General features: G+C 49.7%; 1 protein-coding gene across 1 annotated transcript in view; it reads right to left on the bottom strand.

Annotated features, from left to right (window-relative positions):
- LOC121595817 (inactive serine protease scarface) overlaps positions 1 to 19093 on the bottom strand; it is a 32307-nt gene extending 13214 nt beyond the window's left edge. Inside the window, exons 1-4 of the mRNA XM_041920062.1 lie at positions 18675 to 19093; positions 12314 to 12452; positions 10726 to 10979; positions 6156 to 6308 (exon numbers count right to left, since the gene is read on the bottom strand). Of these exons, the coding sequence (XP_041775996.1) occupies positions 6156 to 6308; positions 10726 to 10979; positions 12314 to 12452 (546 nt within the window). The 5' untranslated portion in view covers positions 18675 to 19093. The remainder of the gene's footprint in view (positions 1 to 6155; positions 6309 to 10725; positions 10980 to 12313; positions 12453 to 18674) is intronic.
- Between the last annotated feature and the right edge of the window lie 673 nt (positions 19094 to 19766).

Genomic DNA, 19766 nt, shown 5'->3' with positions numbered 1-19766 from the left:
GCTTATTTCACCAATCTCTGATCGATCGCGAAACCAACCCGGCAATCGGTTATAATTAGTCCCTGGTCATCATTTGCATAATTTGATCACGCGTTCGCTTTCTCGATTCGCGTCCCCGGTCGGCAGCAGGCTAGCAAATGCGATGTGGCTAATCCGAGGATAAAGCGTCGAACCTTATAGCGCAACAGGGGAGGATAAAGCGTTACAGCGCATGGGAAACGGTTTCGAGTGTGCAATATAATACACCTTTTTATAATGATTTTTAAAGCGACACGTTACGTAACAGTTCAAAGATTTGTCAACGTTCGGCATCGTCGCGCCAAAAACAAAGAGCCATAAACAAGTGTATCGGTGCGAAAGATTTCAATTCCATTGCAAGCGACGAACCCGGATCCGAGAACGTCCATTGTATACGGTCAAGTAGCTACCGAGTGGGTAGTGGGTCCGCTTCTTTGCTTTGGCAAGATCATAAACCCACAAACACACAACACGAGTTTGGCTAACCTGATTGTCAAGTGACTAATTGTTGACTTCACTGCCGCTCTCTAACGGGCACAGTTAACAATCCAGAACGCGCGACCGTTTTCGGTGGCTATTTATGACAGGAAGATCATCATAATCGCATTGCCCCGGGGCAAGCAGCGAATGACGTCTGTCAGTTCCGTTCTCACTCCCCTTGGCTTTGGTCTAATGATTTGAGCAACAGCATCGTGCTGTGTTCAGTGGCCGTGCGAGCTTCCAGCAGTGATTGCAATCGAGTTTCCTGCCTCCGCGGATTCTCAACAATTTCGCGTAATTCCATCGCTCAACACCCCCTGCTGGGTGCATCCCGGTTGAACCCCGCCAGATCGGACAGTCGGATCCGGGTTCAAATGATTCTACTCGTGTGCCGAGATTCATTCGCGATGCACATTCGAATGAGGTGTGAGGTTCACGTTTGGCGGGAGAAGTGTGCATCGTGCTGTACAATCATTAGCGTGATTCGGAGCAATTGTTGAAAAATGCAATCGAAATGCGGACATAGCGGACTGCCTTCCCTCGGGCTAGGTCGGTCTTTTTGATCGTTAATCTCGTTGCTGGAAACAATCTTCCAGTCGGCTGGCACTCTGAGCTTCATGAAAGCAATTGTTGATAACGTCTTGGAAAGGCCGACAAAGTCACACATCAGGCGAAATGTGACGTCGAATAACGGTTGCACCTACTACACCTACACATACCCAGCGAGACCTGTCAAAGAAATTAACTCTGACATTTAGACAAATGAATTGCGCAACCATTTCAACCGCACGGCCGTAAACCTAATTTTGCGCCCATCTTAGCGGTCCACCCGCGCATCGACCAGTCCAGCGGGCCGTCGATCGCTGGGAAGATGCAAATCATTTACCCTACGACTGTCCTGACCTCTGTCACTGGTATGTACGCGCGCACTCTCGCGCACTCTCCAGTAATCCTAATAAAAGAAGAAAAGCAACCGAAGCAACCGATCGAAGTTGCTGCAATCGCAACATGCAGCGGGATTAACGGACGGCGACAGCACTTGGGTTGCACTGTCACCGCACCGGTACGAGCACCTCGGCCCTGAGTACGTGTTTACGCGCTCGTGGTCGTTCCTTCGCCTTTTGCGCTTATTGTGCAATATGATGCCGCCGTGCACCGTGGCGATCATTCCGTCTGCAAAACTGCATCACCGCCGGTTCGATCGATTCTCTTCAGACCGACCGATCATCATCAGACCGCGGGCTCGTCTTCACCCGAGGAACTGTTGACCTGGCTTCTTTTCCCCCCAGAGTGTTGGGCCACCTGAACCCCAGGGCATGTGGCGTAGCCAGGGGGAGAGTATAAAGTAACACATTTACACACTCACACAGCGAGAGACAGAGAGAGAGAGAGGTGCATAATGAAATGCCAATCCAAACATGCAAAACGAGTCAACCGTTTCTTGGTCAGTGTGACTTTTCGCTTCGTTTTTATTGCGCTCGCACTGGGTTTCTAAGTTGAAATCGAACGTGCACCGTGTGTGCGAAAGAAGCGGAGAAAGAAGAAGCATTGCGTTCCGTTTTCATCTTTCTCTTTGGCGTGCTGGAGAGACCCTCCCCCCGGGGTCGGATTGGGCAGCCCGCGGGTTGCAACCGATGCTGCAAATCACAATCCACACCCTTTCAGCGGGTCATCCTGGTCACGGCACCGGCAACAAAAGGCCCGGGGTGGCTTTCCGCGGGCCACTGCGGGGCACTCCACGATGAAATCATCACCAATCGAACTACTGAATCTGCATGATGATTGGATGTACCGTTACTTTCTGCTGATGGAATCGACAACCCGGTCACCGCAAGTGTCCTTCGGTTGCAAAATTGCAACTAACAAAAAACTGCCGAGCAAATCTAACCTTTTGCAGAAAGGGGTCACACTGGTGGCGTAACAGGAGAAACAGACGAGGCACACACACACACACACATACATACGAGCGAAACCTTGGAACTGCTTGCTTCGCCGCCACGAAAGTAGCGAAAGTGTTGAAACTGAAAGTGATTCGCAACGATCTTGAACTTGAGCCTCTTCACAATGTTGCTTGATTGCGCCGCAAGCTCTACTATCCGTAACGAAAATCTACAAACAATTACTTAGCCAGTACAAAAAGCAAAAGCTTCAATTTTTCGACCGAAAAGAAATCGCACTTAACCTTATTGCAGGAAATAAATCAAATTAATCTGGCTACCACCTCGAGTGCACCCGTGCATCGAATCGTTCAATCAACTTCATCCTCCCGCCAGCGGCAACCAAATAACGCTTAATAGTTGTCATTAAGCCCACATCATCTCCGGCACGGTAAAAGCAAAACGAGCGAAACATGCACTCATTGCACCATTTCCTCGCCACCGAAATGCGCGCCTTTGCCTGCCCGAACTTCATGGTGCTGCGTTGCATTGCGTTGCGAGACGCTTTTTGCTTAATTTTCATCAATTACAACTTAATGAAGTGGAATAATATGCTGGGCGTACTGGTGGTACTCTCTCCCCACCCCTTCACAGCAACTTCCAAAAGCCAATCGATCCGTTTCGAAAGCGCTACGATCGATAAAGTAAAACACCACGGTTCCTCCCCCGTGAGCGAGAAACTTGCACCGGAGGAGCATAAACAGCAAAAACAAGATCTCGATCGAAGGAAGGATATGAATTGACGATTTAATTTCTGCGAATAACTGGGCTGTGCCTTTTAGTTGTTTTGCGGTTTTGATCGACCCCCTTTTGTATGTTCTTCTTTTCTCGGTGGGCTTTCCTTGCTCCCGTTGCGCTTGATTTGCGGACTACATGCGGCTGTGTGTGGTTAAAGTTTCTCATTTTCGGTGAATATATTGAATGCTTACGCTTCGAGACTGACCGCAGCGTGTTGGGTAGAAGTAGCTTTTGCAGTTGCATAATTCTACATGCCATCGATACAACATTTCTCTTATTTCATGCCGTAAAAGTGGTAGTAAATGAAGTCCACTTCTCAAACGGTGCCACTCACTTGCTTGTGTAGGTTTCGTGCCCAAACGCACGAGCCAATAATCACCTATTAAGAGACCATAATCACCTTCAACAGGCTAAACAGCGCCGGCTAAACTAGCTGTGGCGGCAAAAGCATAAAGTCAATCTAACCTTCAAATCGAACCGTCTTCGAAAAATAAAAATAAAACACCACCAAAACACAACACTTTCCTCACCACAGTTGTCACCTTTGACACTGAAACGCGGGAACGTTAACACACGCACTCGCGTATCGATCGATCGTCAGCTTTATCGATCGGTCATTATCGAACCCGCGGGTTGTTTACTGGATGGGAAAAACCGCCATAAGTCTTTAACCACTAATGATGTTGGTGTAAATGTCTCCTCCAAGCTTTGAGTAGCTTGTTGTGTTTGTTTGGACCAAAAAATAATCTCAACCGTAACCTCCGAATTCTCGGCCAAACAGCGACAACCTTGCTATTTTCGCAATAGAGATTATGATGCCCAAAAAAAGACACCGTTAATGTAGTACCAGCCTGAAGCTCGGTGCTTACTTTTTCCATGCCTCCAGCAAGCTCGACAAACTCGACACAGCGCGTACCTTGGCATTTTTGAAAGTCAACACAGCAGTTGCACACCTTCCCTGTGATTGCTTCCAGCAATTAACGCCTAGAGGAAGTTCACTCGATTTGCACTCAGATTGCTCTTCCCACCACACCACGCATCACGCAATGTGGGAGTAGGAAGTACACCTGCACAGTCTATGTACTAATAATCCCTTCAGTTCGCCCACAGAAACGAAACGAAACCTTACTCCCGCTTGAGGGATGCGGGAGCTCCGGCGGGCCGCGGGACGACACTCTTCTACACACTAACACACCACGCCGAAAGTCAAGGTTAAGACAACATTACCATCGGAACGGCGGCATCATCGTCAGCCGACATCTCATCATCGTCTTGTCGCGCTCCGCACGTTCGGGGTTGGCGATTTGGCGTTAGGTTTGGTGTGCGTTTCGCAGCCACCTTCCCTTGTCTTCTTCATTCACCAACCCCAACGGGTGTGATGGTATTCGCGTGCTACTTCCCTCCCCAAAAAAAAAACAACAACAACCACGCGAAAGCGCACGCGTGCTCAGCTCGATTACGCCATCGCTCAGGAATACCTTTGACGTCATCGGCGGCAGCGGTGGTGGTGGTGGTGCGGTTAGGCCGGTTGGAGCCGATGCTCGCTGGAAGTGGCCGATGACGCCGATCCACAGCTACCGGTTAACCCGCACACAGGGAAAACTATCCGGACGCTCTTGTTTGTTGGGTGAGTGGGTGAGTGACCGAAGCGAAGTCGTCGTCCCGCTCGAAGGCAAATAAAAAAAAAATAACGAAAAACAACAAGCGACCACAAACGTGTCAGGACTTTACGTAACTCCGGGAGGACCTCCGTCGTCAGCGTCTCATCGCGGCTCCATCCTTGCGGGGATAAATTAACGTTACGCCAGTGGCATAAACAAGACAAACGCTGCCGTACGGCCGGGCGAATCCTTGCCGCTTGCGGTGCGGTTTGCGCTGTTTTCGCTTCCTTTTCGGCCGACTCCTTTCCGGCTTCATGCTTCTTCGTTTATTAGTTCCCTATCACCGCGTCGATATCTCCGCGCGACTTGACAGTGGCGAAACCCCCGGTTAATGTTGGCTACGAGTCCTGCTCGCTCACGCTCGTAGGTCACCTCATTGCAGGAACGTCGAATAAAAGGATGCAGACTGGCAGTGTGGAAAGGAAAGGTCTCAAGCGAGACCCCCTATTACGCAATCGACCAATGGGTCGATCGCAATTATATCGTAGGCGTCGCCAACGTCCTCGTGTTCTCCGCTCCTGCAGGCCGGTGGACTTTTTTGTTGTTTTGTTTTCGGCTCCTCACTTTCTCTCGATCACGTTCGCACAGGATGTCGAGTGATATGCTACTTGATCGCCAATCGTCAAGTGAGCGAGTGAGAGAGAGAGAGAGAGAGAGGGAGTCGAAGAAAAAAATGAAAGCAAATATACATAAAACATTTCACACCACTCACACTCCCCTTTCGTGCCGTTGCCCGTGGCAACCAGACAAGAGTGATGATAGAGGGATCGAAACATACCAAAAAACGGTGCTCCCACTCCTCTAGCGATCGATTGGAAGTGACCTACAGGAGAGGACACACTTTACCAGGTTTTCGTTTCATACCCCCCTAGAGAAAAGTGTAACAAGACTCCGGCGCCAGAAAGAAAACAGCTGAAGTTTCGTAAAAAAACATCCAGCGCAAAAAGGAAGGAGAGCGATTGTTTGACTCTTTGGTTGCTTTTTCGGGCGAGACCCCTGAGATCCCTCCATTTAGTCTTCACTTTTGTTGGGCTCCACCGGCGGAAGCCCTTGTGGCGGGAGGTGAAAAGTCACCGGGCGAACGGCAAGGCCGTCTGGGGACGTTCGAAGGCAGTCCTCGCAAAAAAACGAAAGCCAACCATTAAATAAGACAGGAAGACATGCTGGCAGGCTATTGGATAACATGAGGTATATCTGTTGTCGAATGTTCGTTCCCCATTGGAATGGGGGCTCGGGCTCGGGAAAGTGAACCTTTCCTTGCACCAGACGGCGAACGGCATTTGTTTGCGGTGGAGAACTGTGAGCCCCGGCGTCGACTTACCGGTTGTCTCGTGGAGATGGCATTCTGTGCATCGAAGTTCAGCAGGCCGTTGTTGCATAAGCTGGGCGATACGCAGACGTAGCTGTCGTCCGGGCAGCGCGTGGCTGGCGTCTGCCGAATCTTACAGCACTGTTCCGTGGCCGAGTTGCAGTTCTGTGGAAGATGGGACAGCAAAAAACCATATGAGTTATTTCATAAAGAAGTGACATAAAGTGTAGAGTCTACGTAAATTCCTTTCAGCAATTGAATACGTTCTAGCCTGGCAACTGTGGAGTGTGATGTGCGCGTGCTACTCACGCATTCCCCCCCGAATGATGTAAATAATAGTGTTTGACTAATGCCGTGTCGCTTAACGCGAACAACCGAGCACAAAAAAACACCACAAATCAATGAATATTTATGCATGGGAGAATTCTTTTGAGCAGACGCTCGTGCAAACAAACAGGTGTGCACGAACACACTCACAGACTCCTGGCAGCTGCGTGTGGTTTGAGATTTGCCAAACGTTCTCAAGACGCACCCCTCGTGGAAGGATGACTAATCGAACGGTACCGATTGTCGTATCAATGCCAAGCGAGCCGTAATTTGTTGACATCGATCAACAGATGAAGGTTGTGTGTGTGTTTTTTAATCCACCGTTTTCGAGAGCAGGAAGTGAGCCGTATTTATTGAGGTGACATCAGTTTCAGACAACCCCAAAATTGCCTTCCAAAAATCCATCACAACCCGTTTTGAGGTTGATGGCGAAATATTCGGAACATGGAAAGGTTTTCCCAAGGCTCCGAACCTTCCCAGACATTAATTTTCTTCCCCGTTTTCGTGACTGTGAAGTGTAAACATTTCCTGCACCACACCCAGCATTTCCCTCCCAAGCATTCACCAGCCCACAGCCGGCTGGGTGATAAATCGCAACATAAAGAAACACGAAGATAATCTACTCATTATCTCGTTAAAATGTTAATCTACTTCCTCACCTTACACGTGCGCGCTTGTCTGTATGTATGTGTGTGTGTGTGTGGGGAGGGTTGCGTTTCAGCACCACCCAGCAGCGCACACACATTTGATGCAACGGGGCAAGCATGCGAAAACATCATTAATATCCATTGCCAACGCCGGCGTAGAAGGTCACACCGAATCGGAGCCCAAAAATTCTACGCCTGCGTACCTTTCCGCCAGCTCCGTACCATTCGGGCGCCAAACCATTCGAACGATGCGAATAACATTTCTCCCACAGCACCCAACCCAACAGGCCAACACTTCACACGATCGTGTTGCGGTGGTTTGTTTACGCTTGCGTCTTTTGCTGCCATCGCTATCGCGGCCCTTATGCATCGCATCGTGTTGCAAACAGCATGCAAAAATGCATGTCTACGATACAATCGGTCGTTTTTAACGAATACACCATCTGATAAAGCACCGTTTGGCCCACGACGCACCGCGGTGACTGGTGAGCCAAAGACGACGAACCCGCAATTGAATGGTTCGTTAGCAGGCGGTGCGCACGCTTCTTCGGAAGCTTCTCGTCGTTACCAACAGCGATTGCAGTGGTTGGTAAAATTATCCAAAACATGCTACAGGCAACCGGTACCAGAAGCGAAAAAAACTAAGCTTTCAATCTCGGCGTGCGACAGGTGCAATGTCCTGCGTGTGCAATTGCAGCGCCTGTCAGCGTGGGGACGATCCGCTTTAATCAGCTCGCTGAGCGATGGATGATTTAAAAGCGATTTAAATGGCACCCATGTTTAACCTTTGCGCGTTCTAGCGGTGTTTGTTGCGCTTTGGCGCCATTAACGCTTCCTCTACGATCACACACACACACACACACACACACACACACACACACACACACACACACACACACACACACACACACACACACACACACACACACACACACACACACACACACACACACACACACACACACACACAGTGACTGACCTGGCACGCAGTGAAGGTGGTGTGTTGCACCGGTGTTAGATTAATTCCCAGCAGGCCCCTCCTGCAGGCACTTCCCCCCATCACGACGATGGCACGCACGCGTAAACTATCCTTCAATGACAGCGCAAACGACAGGGGCCTGTTCGAAGATGTTCGAAGCCGTCTGCCGTGCTTGCGCCCCGCTTGCCTCTCCCCCTTTCCAGTGGAATGTGCATCTTTCGCAAATTTATCGCTCGATGATTCCATTTTAATTACCGTTCCGTTGCGCATTGGCAGCGCTTGCTGCGCCCGGGGTGCCATCGAGGAGTCCGAGTCGGTTCTCGGCCCTGGTGGCTACTGTTTCGCCAGCAATAATTCACCTCGCAAGCTCGCTCCTGGTGGGATGCACCCGTGGACACGAAATGGCAAGGTTGCTTCATTTGAATGACAAATTGTACGGCGGACGCCGGTTGCGCATTATGCAATAAGGATGCAAATTGTGATCGCAATGTAGCGGTGTGCTGACACGACGATCGCTTGATTGGAGGTACAAGATATGTGAGATCGAAGCTACTTTCGTATGGATTCCGCAATGAGTGTGGCGTCTAGAGTTTTATTGCCGCAAACAGTTGTTAGCTCTAGCGGAGAACTGTTAACTTACAGTTTTCCTCTATTTTGGGAGCGTCCTGTGCCTCGGAACCGTTTGCATCCGCAAGCAGCACTCCTCGTGTGCCGGACATGTGCCACGAAATTGGTAACAAATTACCATCGCGCAACTGTCGCTCGATAAAAGAGGCCGAAAACGGGAAACGTGACCAACAACTGTACCCATAAAACAGGTACACGAAATCTCCAATTGCACACATTCATCTGTCACATTCAATGGCCATTTTCTTTTCAGCGAACGAAATAACAAAACCCAAAGCTCACTCGGAGCACGTGCGCACGTCGTGCGAAAACCAATTTATCTGACAGAAACGACGCCGTCCCGGATTGCGTGAACTACTTTGGCGTTGCTTCCACCGTACGGCTGTTTGTATCGGCTGTTTTGCTCCTCTCAACTTGGTAGACGCATCAGCTGGACAAACCTCGCGCGGGTTCGGTAACACGAGGTAAAACCAAGCAAAAAAAAAAAAGCTCAGAAGACAACATTCCAAAACCACAACAACCCGACAACAGGAGCAGCCGCCAAAAAAAAACGAAGCACCAACGCACCGGTACAGGGAGCTTCACCAAAAAGGCAACACCGACTACGGACTACGTAGGCATGCGCGGATTGGGCCGTTAATTTTAGATGCGACAGACAGCGGAAAACGGGCAGACAGAGGCCCCCAAAAACGCGTCCGCTGACGGCGTGTCACATTTCGCGCATTCCGCGCTTTATTGATATGTCACTTGATTCGGTGCTTTGCCGTAGGGGGATGAGACATTCGATGTTGTGTGAGTATCTGTGTCCCGCACTGTGTCTTCTATGATCCCCCAGATGTAACGCACGAGGCGTTATATGTTATATCATGCCGGCAACGACAATTTAGATGATATCCTATCAATAATGGTCGCCTGCTTCGATTTGTGCCGACTGGTAGATTCCGAAGTTTCGGAACGTTCCCCAAAAAAGTAGGTCATCCGCCACCCTGGCCCGAGCAGATCGATCGCCGATCGACGGTTTTGAAGCGATGTCAATTATGAAATTATTAATCATTCACCGCCCAGGCTTTGCCGATAAGCAAAACCGCAACGCGTCTTTTGAAGTTTCGTTTCGTGGATTAAAATGTTGCGCATTGAGCTACAAAGTGCCGGCATGCGGTACAAATGTCACGCCCTCACCGTTCTAGGCAAGATGGCGTGCGGTGGTGACATTTCAATGAGCAGCTGGGTAACGAAAAAAAAGGCAAAGAAGCAGGCTAATGATCACAATTCAATGAGTGACGGTGAATAGCTTTACAGCGCATTAACAGCGACACAAACTGCTCAATTTGTGTCACTTGGTACTACATTGCTTGTCGAACAACTCCAAGATGAAGCATCCCTCGAGCAGTGCATTAAAAGTGAAAGTTTAATCGACGATTCATCACCCGGAAGGGGCGCCAGTGAACGGACGAGTAGAGCGACCGATCATGGCCAGCACGACGACACCAACGTAATCCATTGGCCTACTAACACACAAGTCGGGGAGTTATGGTGGGTTTATTAGTACACCCAACGGAACCCCCAGGTGACATCTTCTCCGTGCGATCAGTCACTCTGACGATGGAACTACCCCATGCCACCCCGTCAAATGTCAATACCACTCAAAACAGTAATACGAGTGCAGAGTGGAATTCCTCACGCACGGCCAAGCGATTAAGCGTACTTCATCAATCATTTACAGCAACTGACACTATCGCGCGGTGTGTAACCTATTATTCGTGCGCCTTTCTCAAGGTGTGCGTGTCGTGAGCACGTCAGTTGAATAATTCCCTCCAATTACCATTTCGATTGGAGTACACCGAATGCCACGCTCGAGCTTCTTCAGCTCTCAGCTCGAGTTCTGATTCCAATCACCTCACAGTCACTGCTTTGATGCCTTGTTATTAATGACATCCTTCCACATTCTTCCAACCTACAAGGATGTCTTCGCTTTGGAGTTTAGGTAAACTATTGTTCCTACCTGATTGTTCGTGTTGAACAGGTTCAGCTGCGACTCGTCGACGAATCCATCGTTACAGTACTGGTTCGGGGCGCAGATCTTGGTCGGCTCGTAGCACGGAATCGTTTCCGGCACCGGGTAGTTGTAGCCGTCGGACGTGAGCGTCGTTTGCTTGAAGTACGGGCGCGTAATCGTGCCGGTGGTGATAACCTTGCTCGTGATGCCACCGTCGGTACGCTCCTGCGTCTTCGTCACTGTCGTGCCGCCGTAGTTATCTGCGCCGTGCGACAAATTGGGAGCATTAGTTTACGCGTGTTTACACGGGCTGTTGTTGTCAGTATTTTGCTATCTCCAGTATTACTACCATGCTTGAAATCTTTACAAATCTTGTTACCAAAACGCATGCAACAAACAAACTCACAACAACTACTAATAAAACAAAAGCGGATAGAGACGAAACAAAACGAAGAAATTGAGACATCAAACAGTTGTCTAATCTACAGGCATGCAAAACTACTTCCTTATCGATTAATCCTGCCCAAAACGCTACTGACTTGCTTTGGGAGAGGGGGTCTCTTTCGAGAGGGTCCTGCCATCCCCAACTCCCCCCGCTTGTTATGGCTGAAAACTGAAATCGGAGTTAGCGGAAAGATAGAAAAGGGAAAGCAAAGAGGGTTACTTGGTGTTAATCCGGTCGTCCTGGTAGCGGTCCCGACGACCGACGAGGTGGAAGTACTGCCCGGCTGCCCCGGCTGCCCCGGATAGAGGTTAGTTTGGATAGTATTGGTACGCTGCGTATCTACGTTAGTCTGTTTAGTAATGCCGACGGTGGTGGGAGGCACCGGCCGGTTAACGTTCGAGGTGATGGTGTCCGTCCGCACGCCGGTCGTCGTGCTCTGGATGGAGGTGGTGGGTGGTGGCGGCGGAACGGGCGCAACACCCGTCGTGGTTTGCGTTTTCGACTGGCGGATGATCGTGGACGTGCGCAGACCGCCGGCACCAACGCCCGGCTGTACCGTGCCCGTGTTGACCTGAGTGTTCGAGGTGGTCGAACTGGTTCGCGAAGAGCCGGCAATGACGGCTGGCTGGGCCACGGCTCCCTGCGTGCCGAACGTGCGGCTGGACGAGCTCTGGCTGATGCTCGTCCGTGTGCCACCGATCGTACCGGCCGCCCCGCCCGCTGCCACACCGGCCCCCTGGAACCCTTGCGTCTGTGTGCCGATCGTGCGGGAAGCCGTCGCCGACTGGATGGAAGTTGTGGTTCCGCCCGCTCCAAACGCTTGCCCAGCCTGGCCGGACGCGGTGCGCGCGGCCGAAGCTTGGAAAGCGCTCTGGGATACGGTCTGTCCACCGGCCACACCTGCCGCACCCGCTCCTGCTGCACCCGCTCCTGCCGCGCCAGCAGCAGCAGCACCACCGGCCGCACCACCATCGTCACCATCGGCACTGGGCGGCTCCTGGACACCACCACCGATTTTAGTAGCCTTGAACGGGGTGTCCGGTGCCACCCACCAGAAGGTGGTTTGCTTCTTCTGATCATGCGGGATGACATCGGCACCCCCCGGACCGCCACCGCCTGGAGCCTGTCGCTTAAACTGCTGAACATTACTGCTTGAGATCTGCGCCGACACCGACTGGAAGCCTTGACCGGGCGAGAAGAACTCCGGACGGTAGCTTTGGTTCAGCTGGCCCGTCGCCAGCCCCGCTATGCACAGCAGCCCCACCAGGGCCCTCGTTCGATGGTTCATCTAGGGTGAGAAAGAGAGAGAGAGATAGAGAATATGACGATTAAACGCTGCACGACACGAGTCACCCAAACAAAGACATCTTGCTGAAGATGCAGAAAAACGGCACGAAACTCCCTCATTAACACACGCCAAGCCAACGACATTCTTCTACTGCCGCTACATTGGTAGTTCTATTCGAAAGACTCGTGAGAAGCAAGCGACGAACCCTTTACCAATTCCGCATCGAACTTTGAACGGGTGAGCGGCTTCGTTTACGCAACGAGCGTGTGTGTGTGTGACTTTGTGTATGTGCGCATCTCATAATGTCGTGCACACAATAGCACACAGTGTTGCTAGACCATCGCCCACATCTCCCTTCCAGCTTGCACAAGAAGAAGAAGAAAGAATAACAAAAACGTTCTCACCAAAACCGCTTTAATGCACGCGTCCGACCGAGCCGTGGGGAACGGAAAATGTAAAGTTGTTTTGGCGTTTTTGATTAGCAGTGACCACCAGAAGACAACGGCAGTGCTTGCAGAAGGAGTTCTTGCAGCAGCCAGCGCTCCACACGCCCGAGGGGCCAGCGAGACCTGTTCCATCTTTGCCAGCAAATCGGCGCTAATCGATTTTTAACCCAACCACTTGGTCCACGTTTAGCGGCAGCCTGCCCCTTTCCTCGAGGGCCGAAGGCCTTTGTCTCGACGAGATTATCTCACGGATAATCTTCACGCTCGCTTGGCCCTTTCGGGTGAATGGTTGTGAATGTGTCAAAAGCCTTTTGTTTGCAGCACCGGTAGCAGCAGCCCTCATGCGGAGGAATGGTTGCAACAGTTGCGGTCCTAATCGCTCGATATGCTAATAATTCGTGCATCAAGCCGAGATCGCGAGCGACAGCTTCATTAGACCACCGTTGTTTGTACGCACGAGTTAGTGGATGTTGCGAAAGTCGCATCCGGAGACGGGAAATTTCCCAACAGCCTCCCAACAGCGGATCTGCGCTCCTCTTTGTTTAATTTACCATTTTCTAGCTGCTTAGATCTTAGATGATCGTTTTCACCTTTATCAAAACGGGCTGTAGGTCCATGTGCGAGGAGGGTTGGAACAGAGGAGAAAACCAAAAATTCCACTATATTAACTTGCCAACCTTGAACTTCGTCAGCGGCCTCTTTCCCCCGGCACCTCGGTGGTAGGTGATGGGGTAGATGCGTGAAGATGATCATCTTCTCAACTTGTTTCTTGATCGCCGCGATCGGTGTGCTGTTTTGTTGTGCTGTTGTTCTTCGCTTGTTATTTTATGCTTCTACTACAACCTCTACGCTTTTTAAATTCACATTATTTACGTGCGTGCGCGCGCTCACTCAAGCCTGCGGAGCATGTTTTGGCCCGGCTAGCTTCTTTTTAACGTGCGTTTTTTCACCTTCTTTCCCGATCGCGAAGGATCGAAAAAACATTTACTGTTGCCACCAGGGTGCACGAATAAAATTAAGTTAACATTAAGCAGCAAAATCACACACACACACGTTCGTGCTGCTGCGACCTTATGGATGCGGCGCGATCACGCTGGCTGGCTCATCCTCTCCGGAAGGGAGCGCGCGTGTGGATGAGCAGCTTCGTGTACGCACCGCTCCGCTTGACCTTAAGCCACGGAAACGGCCGACAACCGATTGCCCTACAGGGACCGGTATCGTCACCGAAAGGGTTTTCTCGTTTCAACACGGCGGAAGTAAAGACCTTGTACACGCCTCCAAAGCGTCCGCTGTGCGCCTGTCAATCCGTCCGCCATAGGTGCTATATTATGCTGCCCAGCTATTTCGGTGGGTAATTTGAAACCGTGGAACATTAAAAAATATATTCCCGCTTTTGTTCGACAAAGGCTATCAAATAATTATGCGCTCTAAAAGGGGCGTTTTTTTAACGTACGATCGTTTGTCGCCTCCACAGTTCGGTGCATCGCAGCCGTACGGAGTATCGTTTTTATCGCGGTGCGCATCTGCCACTTGAAAGAATAAAAAGCTTTGTCCCCAAAGATGGAGCTGTGGCCAAAGAGTAAACCCTTTTGAGCAAACAAATCACCCTCGGCCGTATAAATCAAAGTCGGGAGTCTCGAGATTGCTGGCGGCTTCCTCGATGCTCGATGATGATAAACTGTACGGAACAGCGCATTGCTAGATTGAACCCGTCCTGAAGGGGGAGATCTCTCTACGCGCCCACCGCCGATGGTTATCTGGTAGCCGTAAACTACCTTGCCTATCGCCACAATTGCCAAGGCTAGAGTGCTTCAAGCATCTCACAGCTGCTAACGGGCAACGGATGATTAGCTCGATGAGAATGCGCTGATCAGCTGTTTGGTTGAGAGCAACGAGGCGGTTCAAAGAGCAAAACGTTTGATTCGTTCTGCGGATGTGGATCTATTATTTTTTGTATACAATGTCTCTGCTTGGTTGGGAATTAAAATGGTCGAAGAATCAGAATCGTGAGGTCAGCACCGAAATTGACATCACCCGGGGAAGTGAGTCCAGCTTTGCTTAATAGCTTCAAATTACCTCAATTCAAGGAAACGTTCTGGTGCCTAAAACACGCACGATTAGCCTGAAAGCTTGATGAGAATCCATTTATTTTATTTTATTGGCTTCATCATACAGTTTCCGTGTTTTATTTCTTCCTTCTTTTGTCTTGAAACGGTTGGCTTATTCCCTTTGCAACGCTCTAGTGCCATGTGCTAAATGCAATTTAATACCATCAATCAACTCATCGCAACTCTCTCTTTTGAGGTTTATTGTGTCACCGACCAATTAGTAAAGTCGCGATAATTTTCAATCACACACCACCAGTGCGCCACAAACATCCCCTAAAGCCCACTGTCTGTGGCATCGTGATCCGGCGGCAGGAAGGAAAGCATCACCGCCAGAGTTGTTGATCAGTCCCCAAACCAGTAATCTTCTAGTCAAATTTAGACCTACATCGATTTCGGAATGGTGTGAATTGGGTAGTAAGAAACAAATATTAACGATTGTTGTTACATTGTCAACGTGCTTGCCCGAGCAATGCTCTTATGCAACCCGACGCGAAGAAGAGCTGTAGACAAAGGCGACCCTTGCTACGATTACCCCATCCCCATCCCTGACCTAGGGCACGGGAAAAGTGTGAACCGCCACGAATCGAAACGGGTCACATCGGAAGGCGAAGCATCCAAGCCAAAATCGGGATAAAGAGGAGTCTTCGAGCGTACCGAAGACAGCGAGCCTCAGCTCCAACCAGGACGCGAGGAAGTGGATTGAAAACCCTCAGTAGAAAGAAATGGCACAGTGCTAAAACCAGTTCCACGGCGTTGCATAAGCGAAAGCGTTTTACTAGCCGTGGGTCTGTTTTTTAATCGTAAGTTCCTTTCCTTTTCCCCGAAACAAATCGTAGCTGGACCAAGCTCTGCACTAAAGGCACGCCAGCAAGTGTCCATTCTAAATGCCACCCAATCGCTGTCTTTGTGGCACAGCCCCTTTTGTAATGAAGAAAAATAGAGTTCGCGTAGGATATACGATGTTTAGCAATCTCACACGCGGACCCTTCCCGGGGCTGAATTAATTTAGATGTTATAAAATGAAAATAAAAGCCACCCCTCGTGCGCTCAATAGAGCCAAGCAAAAAGGGGAGGACACCAAGCAGCGCATCACACGAACAAAAAAAAATGCTCATATTTTTCCCTCAAAACGAACCTGTTGTCCGTCCGCTGCGTCCTCGAGAGAGGATGCGTCGATGGATTGGGTAATGTGCGGCGTCGGTTCCGACACGATAGAGCCTTTCCTCCAAAAATAGCGATTGATTAAGCGCTATCGAGATGCCGGCAAGGCTTGCGCATTTGCCTGCCGTTTCGGCTTCAACTTGACCTTACCGCACCGGGCCCGGGCTCGGGCAGGCTGCGCATACGCACAAGTTGGCCGTCCAGTTTTTGGGCCCGATCGGCACGATGTACGTTTTCATAATTTTTCGTCTATTTCTTTGACACACGGAGAAGATTGCACACCATCAACATCGATTGATCAATAGAGGGAAAAGTAGAGGGTTGGCTGCGGCCTTTTTTTTCAAGCTGTTGTTGCTTCTCTGGGCTTCACCCCATATGTTGTGTTCAATGTGAATTGACAATGTATAAGCGTTGCGTGCGGCTTGTAGCGCAAGAGGCGGCTTTGTCGCGCTGGGCGCTTGAGTGAAAAATAGTAATTCCGGCTGGCATTGAGCTTCTGACTGTGCCACCGGGCAAGTAAATCACTCATCGTCGAGCGGGCTTGACCTTTCCTGTTGCCTTCAGCGATAAAAGCTGAACAGAAATACGTGTACGGACACAAAAACTGTGAATTGAACATGGTTCGATTGGGCCACTCTTGCCTGCCAAATTCTTCTAGCCACAGCAGCGTCCAAAATTTAACCGAGAACAATTAAATAATACTCTCACCCGATACCATTTAACCGTTTACACAACAGGCGTTTCCAATTTCTTCGCGATCCTGTTTCAACCATCCTACTCGAATACGTCGAATCAAGTGAACTGGAGCTGAATATTAGAAAACTAATAGCCAGCTAATGATGGTCGTTAAAAACACGGTTCGAACTTTTGCCACCCGTTCGTGGTGTGATACCGCCACCCGCCCGAGGGGAAACAGGAATAAAGTGTCAATTACAGTTGCATTATTTAATGTTAACACGACCGGGCGGCACAAAAACCCGCGCCGAGCGCTTTGAAAGAGGATAACAACATCAGCTCGATCTAAAACGATCCCGACACGATTACAGACCCTGACCATGCCCTCGGGGCGCATGTCTTTTTCGCCTTCTTGCCGTATTCCTTCGTCCGTTTGCTCTGTGGCATTTTAAGCCGCAGCAAGCGCGGAGACTTGAATTTTTCGACCAAAGGCAAGCGACGAACAAAAGAAGGAAAAAATCAAAATAATATTCATCGTGGCGTAATTAATGATACTCTAATATTATGTGTCCAACCCCCCTCCGCTGCTGCACTCGAACTCGTTCGGGATGGGAAGCAGCCAGGCTACCAGGCTACTCATAACCCGAACGGAGACACACGTAAGGAAATGGATACTTTCACAAACTTTGCGAGAAGGTTGCGATTCCCTACCGACAAGCGGCCCGGGAGCAAGCAAGGGGATGGTGAAAGAAAGAGATCAAAGTCAACGATAATTGAAAGTGTTTAATCAATTTCGGATTAACTCGCAATCCGTTGACACGCTTGCCCGCGGGCTGTCGCGATTTGTCCCTGCCGCGTGGTAAGGTGAGATGGCTGAGTGTTACAGATACGGTCCGATGGGATCGTTTTATCGGCACGGAGGGAGAACGGGGCGGGCCGTACACTTTGGTCCCGGTCGTCGGTTCATGCAAAGATTATGGAGCACACACACAAAAATTAGTCCGATCTTTTGGCGGACACAAACGGATGTGTCATGTATCTCGAATGCGTTAGCGATCAATCGAAGGTGATTGTGGAGGAGTTGAGCAATCTTGAAAGGGTGTCGGAGTGTTTGAACGGCGTTGGGAATACAAAGAGCTGCATTCACAAGCTCGTAATACATTCCAATTCAAGTGTGTAATTTTAGAAATCAATAAAAATTGAATTAAACAACATGATAATTATTTTTTTCAACACCTCAAAGTTTCAAATTTATGTACAGCAATTGAAAGAAAAAATGCAAAACTGATCTAAACACAACCAGAATACACCAAAATCTCAGCAAAAGTTACTAAATGCGTCGATTAATATCGCTCACATTCATGGATAACTCGATAAGTGCTATTATTTGCTATCGAAAATAAACACAATGCAGTTCCCAAATCACACCCATTAAATGGTTCACCACTGAGTGCCAACAACATGCCTAAAGATCGTATCACTTGATCAAATTTCACTTCTTGCTAAAAAATCGCAAATTGTTGTCAAATTCCAGACGCAACAAACACGATATAGCGATGATGCCAACGTTCGTCGCTTGACGGCAGTTTAAGTTTTTCAATTGATTCCCGATCTCCTGCTGCGTGTAACTGAAATTTCTGGATACTTTTAAAATGGATGTCGAAAACGAGCGGTAAGTGAAGCATAACCCGATCCACATTAAAACCACTTTAAGCGTGTTTTGTCCAATAATGTCACAACTGATCAAATGTTCACTGTTTCACTGTTGAATTATCCCAGCTTGTCCTTAATCTACAGCATGTTCACCATTTATTCAACAACTTGATGCTTACTTTGAAATATTCTCACAGCGCTCCAACTAGACCGAGAATCTTGTCACGAAACTCCAAGCTTCACTGCACACTACTGTTCGCCGCCGTTCAGCTGCAACGCACAGAACGTATCAACACTTTCGCTTTCGTTTCACTTTCCGAAGCTCTCGGCACGGAACACGAGCCGTTTTCTGTTTTCACACTTGTGTTGTTCTTGGTCGATTCAATTCGTCTGTACTTTTTTCAATTTTTTCGCATACAAAAAAAAACTCCCAAAATCACTGTGCACTGCTGCGGTCCATGCAAGGGTGGTCTGGGTTACAGGTACGGTACGCTTCTTGTCACTTCGACCCGGGCTTCGACGGAAACCAGGCGAGTCGCTAAAACGAACGATTTTGGTGAACGACCACCTAAACTATGAGTGCGGGTCGCCAAGATCAACACTTTATATATAGCCCGTGTGCCCGTGTGTGCCGGCGGCGGGGATTTCCTTAGCGTCCGGGGTGCCCGGTCGCCTCCGATTTGTGCGATCTTTCTCTCACTCGGGACGGTTTGGCTCGCGGGGAGGAAGCAGATGAATCCGGGTGGAATTTGGCGCGTGAGTGCCCGCCAAACGTGGCCCGAGTGCTCAGCCACTCAGACTCGATCACGGACCTAGAAGTTACGATCGCATTCAGCATCGCGATCTTTGCTTCAAAACTCACCCTTTCCGTTTGGCACGCACGCGGGATAAAAACACGCGTAGTACTCTCGCGAGACGGTACCCAAACACTCTGAGCGCTCACTCTCAGACTCACCGACAGCGCCAGAAAAGACTTGCCGAGCGCTGGCAGGCGACGAACCTGCCACAGCTTCTCGTGAGTTACACGAGCCGGGGGTCACTCTCAAACGAGCGAAAGATGCAAATTTCTTGTTCACCTCATCGCTGACGATTGTTCGCAAGCTGGCATCGCATTGCCTGCTGCTGTTGTCGCTGCAGCACGTACGATCGGCACGCTTGATCAAAAGCCTCCGTAAGCAAAGGGTTGATTTTTTGAGTTTCATTTTAAAGTCAAATACTATTGATGTGTTGCATATCGTTCAGTGACTGTGATCTTAGGGCGGCGCACAATA

This window comes from Anopheles merus, chromosome 3R (genome assembly GCF_017562075.2).
Source record: "Anopheles merus strain MAF chromosome 3R, AmerM5.1, whole genome shotgun sequence".
NCBI classification, from domain to species: Eukaryota; Metazoa; Arthropoda; class Insecta; order Diptera; family Culicidae; genus Anopheles; species Anopheles merus.
This window is presented reverse-complemented; position numbering and strand designations above follow the sequence as displayed.